This window comes from Cyprinodon variegatus, unplaced genomic scaffold (genome assembly GCF_000732505.1).
Source record: "Cyprinodon variegatus isolate N-32 unplaced genomic scaffold, C_variegatus-1.0 Scaffold495, whole genome shotgun sequence".
NCBI lineage: Eukaryota > Metazoa > Chordata > Actinopteri > Cyprinodontiformes > Cyprinodontidae > Cyprinodon > Cyprinodon variegatus.
Window position 1 is genome coordinate 3,164 of NW_015150948.1, and position 8,980 is coordinate 12,143.

Here is an 8,980-nt window from a genome sequence, read left to right on the forward strand (position 1 = left end):
TACAGCCATTTTTTCCAAAGATGACTGAAATATTATATTATTCCTAGAAGCAATAAGGTGAATCAAAAAATATTTAATGTTTTATATTATTTAAAAAATATATTATTGAATTGCAGGAAAAAATATATAATCTATTGCAAACATTAATTTAATGCATCTTGATTCATTTAGACAGTATTCTGAGTCAAATTCATGGCCTGTTGACCGAATCCAACCTGTTGCAGTATTTATGTGGCCCTCAAATAAGTAACATAGAGGAATGTGTTCTTTTTAAATTGAAATAGTGGCTAAACTGCAAAAGAAACGACGGTAAGGATTTATCTTTTGAAAGCAGACCTTTCAATTTAGCTGCACTTTTTAGACTTCATGGTGCCAATCTATAAAAATGAGCTTCTGACCCCAATTCTAAGGTGTTGAATGGGATTATTTCTATCAAATTTTCTAAAAATAAGGGATTTAAAAAAATAAATGAAATTCATTTACCTTTTTTTTTTTTTTTTGAAAAAAATATTAAAGAGAACATAAGATAAAAATCATTCACATGTTTATTCAGTGCAGATATAAAAAAGCATAATTTATGTAGGTAATGAAGGTAAGACATATTTACAAACTAAATACAAGAAAATAGATTTTTATCTTTACATTTTTTGTTTTTACAATGTGATTAAATTTCACTGATAGGCCTTCACACACACAAAAAGAAGAAATTCACAGAATAAAGATGAGCGTCCTCTAGCAGAAATGTCTGTCTATCAAGCTATAACTTTTAACTGCCACGTTCCAGCCTGCAAAAAAGGCGTCGCCACGCCTCGGCTGTCAGCTTTTATTGCTTTAAAGCACTGGTCGTGTGTGATGCTACATGTGTTTGAGGGACCTCCAAAGCTGAAGGGCCACCCAGCCCGGCCCCTCTGTCTGACGTCTTTAGAGTCTCTGATGCCGCCGGCCTCGGCGCTGACCAAAACTCACATGGCAGAGATTACAACCTTTGGGCAGCCGCCAATTTTTTTGGGTGTGGATGGCTCCGTGATCACGACAACGTGTCATTATATGCTACAAAGGCAGTGGGAGAGAAGCCTAAAGCTTAATCTTGGGCTTTCCCCTCTTAATCAGCTGCACATTACAGATGCTGCATAATGTCAACACTAAGGCTTGGATTTATTGGCCTCTGCAAGAACTTACTAGACAACTTAGGTTTTGTCTTGGATTAATACTGGCCTTGCTTAAGAGTCTTTAATGGTAATGCTATGAAAGACTAGCTTTCAGCAACAATGAAGGCACATAGAAGTGGTATAAATATGAGTCAAACATGAAATTTGTTTCTCCCAGCTTTATAAACGTGGACAATTTAAAACTAGAATAATTTCAAAGTGCAACAGTTTTTTTTTTCTCTTCCTTCCAATGTTTCTTTAAATATGAGTCTTTTGCACAAATCGAAGTGCAGCACGACCAGTTTCAGTCTGCGTGCTTTCCTTTCAGTTCTGAGTCAGAGTGTTATATCTTGGATATCCTTGGATAAATAGCTTTAATAGTTGAGGGAAGGTTCGCAGAAGAAACCGTCGTCTCCATTCCCTCTAGTCTGTGAGACGTTGCGTCCGTCTTGGTGGTGCTGAAGTCCAGGAAGGCCAAACCGAACTTTTTCATTCTCCCGTCTGCAGTTAGGAGGCAGCGGTGGCAGAGCAGTTTGAGAATGGCCTTCCGCATGTCCTTGCTGGTCAGCGTGTAGATGATGGGGTTAAGGAAGGAGTTTAACACTGCGAGGCCCAAGAAGTAGTCGGCCTTAAAGAGCACCTTGCATTCATTGATTGGACAGCTGAAGTCCAGAAGGAATAGGATGAAAAGGGGCATCCAGCAAGCGATGAAGACCCCAAGGACGATGGTGACGGTTTTCAGAAGGGCCATGTACTTCTGAGACTTGCGGTAAAGACCTTTGCGTTGGGGAACTGTGGCGAGGCGCTGGGTATTGGACTTGACGATGCGGAAGATTCGTACATAGAGAACCACAATGGACATGAGGACGGCACTGAAGACGGTGATGCAGAAGAGGATGTAGCTTTTAGCGTAGAGCGGCAGGACGGTGGAGCACTTATTGAGCTGCCAGATGCAGTTCCAGCCCAGGACTGGCAGAACACCCAGGAACACTGACAGCACCCAGCTGCATAAGATCAGAGCTAACATCCGTCCCTGTTTATGGCCCTGGTAGGGTTTCATCCTCACCATGGTGACGTGGCGCTCTATGGCGATGGCCAGCAGACTGATGATGGAGGCGGCCAGCGTGATGAACACACAGCCCTCCCTCAGGAAGTATAGCAAGGGGGTCATGTTCATCGTGTTGGCACCAGATGTCATGATGTTTATCATGTAGGTTAAACCTGCAAGCAGGTCTGAGAGAGTTAAGTTCCCCAGTAAATAGTACATGGGGATATGGAACTTCTTGTTCTTCCAGATGGCAATAAGCACCACAGCATTCTCTGCAACAATAAGCAGGCAGACAAGCAGGAAAGCAATGGCGTCTGGTTTGAGTCCAGTCTTGTACTTATCCCCGCTGGTCCCATTTAGCTTGCCTGTGTATTTATAGTGCTCCTCAATGATTTGTTCGTTCAGGTACACACTAAACATGGAGTCCATTACTGCAGCTTTGGTAGAAACTGTACTTATTGTTGGGATTCCCCAGGAATGGAAGACTGGTTTCTTTTTCCGCCTTTTCTACGGATTATAAAATTAGATCCACAAACAAGATGTCAGAGTCCTGCTGTCAGACATTCTTCCGTCTCTTGATACGTAAGCAGGGGAAAAAGGTGTTGCTTTGATGTTGTCAGCCAGGCTTTCTTGTGGTTTCAAAAGTTTCCTCCCAAAATCTTTTTGTTCAATATCTGGGACACACAGATGAGAAGGCAGCCTGCATATTAAAAGTAAAAATAGAAATAAAACAATTAGAAAATATTATTAATAATGACAAGAAACATAAGAGCTATAAAAAAAGATGGTAATATGACACTTTTAAAACCGTTTTTACAAATAGGGACCATTTGTCATTGTTTGGTCGCCCCCATGCCAGTAGGGGGCATCGTTTGTGCAAAACAATCTTAAGATTTTACCTCCATAAATAAAATAATATGTTTTCAGGGTGTGAGGGAAGTTATAAATGGATGTTTTAAATCCCTAAAAATAAACTATATAATGTTTTTTGCCAAAGTAGGAAGTTAATGATCCTCCATAAACCAGATCAGCTGGACAAAATACATTTATTGACAGTATAATATGTAATCTGGACGCTAAATGATTAACAATTTACCAATATGTTGAATAAACATAATGAACTAGCTCCAAATGTTATTTCATTCAGGGTCCAATCCAATCTTTGGTTCTGGTTCTGATAACTTTCAGTGCTAATGAGGCAGAAAATCATAGTTATCTCTTTAATCACTTAACTAACGAGGCCGGATGCAACAAGTTATGCTTGAACTGGAGCAAAAAGGAAGCAAATCATAATCACATAGGGACTAAGTGGGAGATTTATTTTTCTACAATTGCATATCTATATTCAACAAAAGCAGAAAAATGGTCTGAATAAATAGAGAAGCTGAAATAATCGACTTTTGCGACTCATTACCAATGCGTAATGCGTAATAACGCACCTATCCAAAGATGCCGGTTTTTTCCTATTTGGAATTAAAAGGTATTTTGAGTGTTGCTCAAAAACATACTTAACTTTTATTGTTAAAATTTGATGAGTTACACGACCTAAAATGTTTAGAGAAGTTATGACTTCATGATGTGATTGATTTTATATAGAGATGCTATTTAATGACTTAAAAATAGGATGGTTTTACACACTTCTACTATGAAGATCTGAATCATACTGCTGTGCGTAAAAAGATCTACAAGTATCTAAAATAGTCACAGAAACTGAGTAATTATTCACTCACCTTAAAGAACTTCCACGCCAAATATCCACGGATACCTAAAGTGTGCAGGAGTGAACCCACGGCTGCATGAGAGGACGCTGCGCTCTGAATGTGGATCAGAGTGCACCATGAGAGTGAATACTGAGTGGAAGTGAGGGCGGGCAGGACTCAACATGCGGGGGTTGGCTTAATGTTTTTGCCCTTAAACGAGTTTTTCCTCCCCCCTTCTGTTCGACCCCGCAGTTTGCTTTCTTACTTTTTTTTCTTCTTGGTCTCAGACAGATTAAAAGTCGAGGTAGGATTAGGGAAGAAAGTCCGAGCTTTACCTTTATCAGTTTATCCTTATGGAGTTTACAGCTTGCTAAAACCAAGTGTTGCTACTGTTTTTTAACTTGTTTCTCAGGTGGAATAATAAATGTTACTCATTACTTTTGCTGCATTAAATAGAAAATCCTCCCTTTATTTAGAAAGGGAGATTAAAAACAGGATTATCTTAAAGCAACCTACACTGTAAAAAGGAATTTTGAAACACATTAACTTTAAGCCATTAGAATTACAGTTTTACAGAAGCACATTTTTTGTAGACATAATTTTGAACGATTGTTATATTTTAATATTATTTGCAACTTTGGTTGGGTAGCAAATCCTACTTGAACTTTTAGATTAGAATAAAGCAACTAGGCGCTTTTTGTGCAAAGTCACGCAGACTTCAGATAGTTTGCCACTTTTAGAACAAAATAGCTCTATTTATTTTTCAGCTCTGCTGTATAAACATTATTCTATCAGGAAAAAATCTACCCTTTGAAAAAGAGCATCACAGCTCTGATTCAATCACAAAAGCTGCAAATCAACAGGTGAGAGTTTGTTGCAGTGCATTGATTTATACGTATTTTTTGTCCACTCAGTCATAATTTATCACTTTTGAAATGATTGTCAAAAGCATTTCCATGCACTTTGTGTAGCTGCATCAGACTGAATGAGAGAAAATAAAACTTAAAGAATAGTTTAGGGAAGCTTGGCAACAATAAAAGGCATGGTGTTGGGTCTCTATGTTGGATGCTTGTGACTTACCTTTCTCCTTAGGGTGTGTTTGGCAGGATGAGCTCCCAGCTGATGCTTCTTCACTGCAATCAGGAGGCAGTATTTAGAAGAGTGGATTTCCTAGGACGGACGCCAGTTGGTTAATTTCCACACTGTGGTAACTTACCCGCTAGCTCCTCTCATCTTGATATTTTTGATGTGAACTTACCTTCCTTGTCCTCCTTTGTTTCAGTCACGCTGGTTCCGAGTCCATCGCCCTCGCTGCCTCCTGGATCCATCCAAAGAGCTCACCTGCCTGTCCACCCATCAGAGAAAGAGAAAGTGTCACTGCCTCATGATTGGATTCCCACACTGCCTGAACGATTCAGGTTCCCCCATATGACAAACCTTTGCATATGAAAACTATAAGGACTGCACAACCTTCTTTCAAATCTAAGATTTCTCCTGAAGCCGCATTACTCACTGAGTCTCTTCCACCTGAGTGATCCAGTCTGAGCCTCCCTGGTGCACACATTTCTAGGACACCCAAGCTCTGTGTTTTCTAGAAAATAAAACTCTGAAATGACTTACCTTAGTCTGACTGTGATTGTGCCTGCTCTAGAGTCGATCGTAGCATCATGTCACATGGTGACGTTTTATTGAGGGGACCAGAAAAGATATCAATGAAAGATCAATGATTCTACATATGTCTAAAAGCCTTTTAAAAGTCACTCACATGGCATGCTTTTTAAAAGTCATTCCTGTTACCACTGAGTAATTCATCCAAATACATGATTAAGATTTAGGGTTTTTCTTTTTTTCACCAGAGCCCTTTAAAAAAAATAAATAAATACATTTAAAAATCCTGGAGACGATACCCATCTTTAAATACCCAGCTATAGAACTGAACCAATCCAATTTTTTTCTGATCCAATCTGATATAGATATTGGCTAAGCGTAATAGCCGACATCTGATACAGATCATTGAAAAAATAAGGTAAATTGACACTTTTAGAAATGTAATTTATATTATTTATCAACAAATGAGTAGCAAAAAGAAGGAAATAACAGTTCCATGTAATGCACTGGATTGGATGTCTGATATCCAAAATCAAATCAATCACTTATATTTGATCCAGCTAATAAGTCAATATTGGAGATGAAACCTAATCCAGGTATAAGATCAGTGCATCTCTACCAATCATTAGTGTCAGCATTTTGTGTGTTAGTCACATTTCTTAGTTTTCATGACCTTTTCAATTTCCTTTAAAATCATGTGATCAAACTGTTATTGCATTCCTCGGACACTGTAGAGCCAATATAAGCTGGTTGAAATATATTTCATTGGGTTTCATATATATCTGTATAAAGAAAAACAAACAAAAGAAATCATTTGATCTTGATGAAGTATATTTATCCTAAATAGAATTCCAGCACCAGATAGGATAAGCTGAGATAAAAAAAAAGATGTGTGGGAATCTGCTGACAATGACTTAAGAGGCTGACTGAGCCCATCTCTTATGGTTATAATGTAATGCTTATTATAGCTGTAAAGCAATCAACCTAGCAGCCAAATGGTAAAACTAATTGACATAATTTGTCCATTAGAACCTGTGGTTCAACAAACAGATGTTAAAAATCTGTTGGATCTTAAGTAATTTATCTTTTATTTATTAAAATAATAGATAAATTCAGTTATTTATGAACTTCCTATGGCTTTTCTTTGTGTATGTTTCATAATTACACATCAGCTTTCAGTGGAAAAAAGCCTACATGATCATGGTACAGCTGGGCCTGTTCAGCAGCTCAGAAAGCCCGCATTTCAGAAAATAACTCACTCAGACTTCATCTGTAATTATACTTCACTCACACATCAAAACTTTTTTTTTTTTTGGGAAAGATGCCATTTATAGGGTTTGTTTTTGAAGCCCCCCCACCCACCGCCACCCCTCGAACACAGGCGTAACTCAAGGCATAACTCTGACCATGATTGTTCTGTAATAATGTATTTGTGGCAGGGTATGCTAAGATTACACATTTCCTTGCCATGAAGCCAGAAATTCAAAACATTTAGCAGAAAGTACTTTACTAAATGTGTTTTTTTTCCCGTGTTTACATTTTTTTTTTCTATTAGTTAAGACATGCAGTTTCATGGAAAAGGGTGGGGTGTCCCTCAGTTCAACCTCTTCAGATCCCCTTAAATAGAATCCATTACAACAAACTGCCGTAAGAAGTCCCCTAAATAGTAGAGTCCTCTTCTGTGTGATTTAATCCAGTGTAAATACAGCTGCTCTGTAAAGGCCTTGGAGGTTGAGTTTCTTAGTGGACAAACGGTATTGTGAAAACCAAAGAACCCAGAAGACAGAGAGAGCTGGAAAGATGTCTAAAGAAAGGTTAGGCTCCAGCTCAAAGTGGAAAGAGAATGACCCAAAACATCATTGTCCTCCTAATCAACGAGTTTACTTAGAGAAGCAGACAATGGGCTCATGTTCTGAAGGAGCTGTGGAGACTGTCAACTTAGTTAAGAGAAGCTGTTCTCGTAAAAAATGTTCACTTAATCTGGTCTCTGGGGAAGATCAGCAAGAAAATAGCAACTGCTGAAAAAAAAAAACACATTTTAAGTTAGCTAAACAGCCTTCAAGGTACCACAGCAAACAAAGAGGAAGTTTCTCTGACCAGATGAGAATAAAAAAATTAAGTTTTTTTTCTTAACCTGCAAACAGAACTCAATGTGTGGTAGCGGACTGCAAAACAGATCAGACACACCGCCCCCATGGTGGTGAATTATAGGGGGGTATCATGCATTTTACTTTTCCCTGCACAATCTAATGGGATGCATATTTTAGTTTTTACACTTAGAAATTTTTTTTTAAAGGGAATAAAACATGCTAATAAACCAAAATTTCCTATTTACTCATTAGAGTTTTAGACATTAAAATCATCTTCCCAACAAATTTAAACTTTTCTATCACGCTTATTATTATATATTTGGTCTGTCAATGTGTTTTTTTTCCCATTTAGTTTTTATTAAAAAAAAAAAACAATAACTTGAAAATAGTCTTGAATTTATATTTATAGTAACTAAAAATTTGTTTTATTTTCAAAAAGTGTGAACTAAAAAGCACCTTTCGCTTTTAAAAGGAAACTAAATATTTCTATAATGTTGCATATCTAGTAACACCTGAAAGTGAAAGCTCCTTTCTTTCTGTCACTCGCCCCCTTACTACGAACTTTAAGTGGGCTATGGGTTGTGCCTATAAAAACACAGCTTTTATGCCTGTTCACTCGTTTTTTATCGTGCTTTTATTGTCTCTCTTTGTAAACACTGCTGTTGTTCACAGTTCACCAAGTGTCTGTTGCAGGAATGAACAGCAGCTAAAGAACTGAGGAAACTACGTAGGTCGAGCCTGGGTGAGCGGCAGGACTGGACCGGGCCTTCGTTTAAACAGGAAGCAGTCTCATTGTGCCTTGAAAAGAGGGATATCCTTAAGAAAAAACACAGATGAAGTCACCATTTTTAGGGTCTGACACACAGCACAGCAAAATTGTGACGAGTGACGTGCGATAAACAATTTGAGCAAACATTCAGCAACTTAGTCACTTCCCTCCCCTGTTATTAATTAATAACTTTAAAAAAAACACGTGTGGCTATATAATTGACTCATTCTTGCTTCACATAATCTCTTTTAATAAAGTGAAAATTGCAGCTCTAATATCCATCTCTCCTCTAAAAACTTCTTATCCCCTTATTCTCCCAGTGTCTGTCTTTTTTTTTAATCACATTTAATGTTTTTTAGACAGGATTCCTCTGCATCTTTAACTATTCAGTGGTTTTTCTGACTCAACTTTCTGGAATTTCCAGTCCCTCTAATTCACTTTTATGACATATAAAAATTACTTGTTACAACAAGCGGGGTTTAGATATTTAATCTTCATCATTATTATAAAAAAGTTAATACATTTGATCCAAAATATATAAGTATTTTCATCTGGTTGAAGGTCCAGTGTCGACACATAAGGATTCTGCACCGACAAGAATAATCAAAGTGACATGA

General features: G+C 37.8%; 1 protein-coding gene across 2 annotated transcripts; it reads right to left on the bottom strand.

Annotated features, from left to right (window-relative positions):
* Nucleotides 1-535: 535 nt before the first annotated feature.
* On the bottom strand, nt 536-4,087 carry LOC107094643 (sphingosine 1-phosphate receptor 1-like). 2 transcript variants are annotated; one of them, XM_015390393.1, is made up of 2 exons: nt 3,927-4,087; nt 536-2,896 (listed from the first exon to the last, which is right to left on the bottom strand). In XM_015390393.1, exon 2 carries the CDS (start codon nt 2,623-2,625, stop codon nt 1,492-1,494), a length of 1,134 nt encoding a protein of 377 aa, XP_015245879.1. In that variant the 5' UTR covers nt 2,626-2,896; nt 3,927-4,087; the 3' UTR covers nt 536-1,491. The 2 variants fall into 2 exon arrangements, with proteins under 2 accessions (XP_015245879.1, XP_015245880.1); XM_015390394.1 differs by having other exon boundaries at nt 536-2,870; nt 3,927-4,042.
* Nucleotides 4,088-8,980: the final 4,893 nt, after the last annotated feature.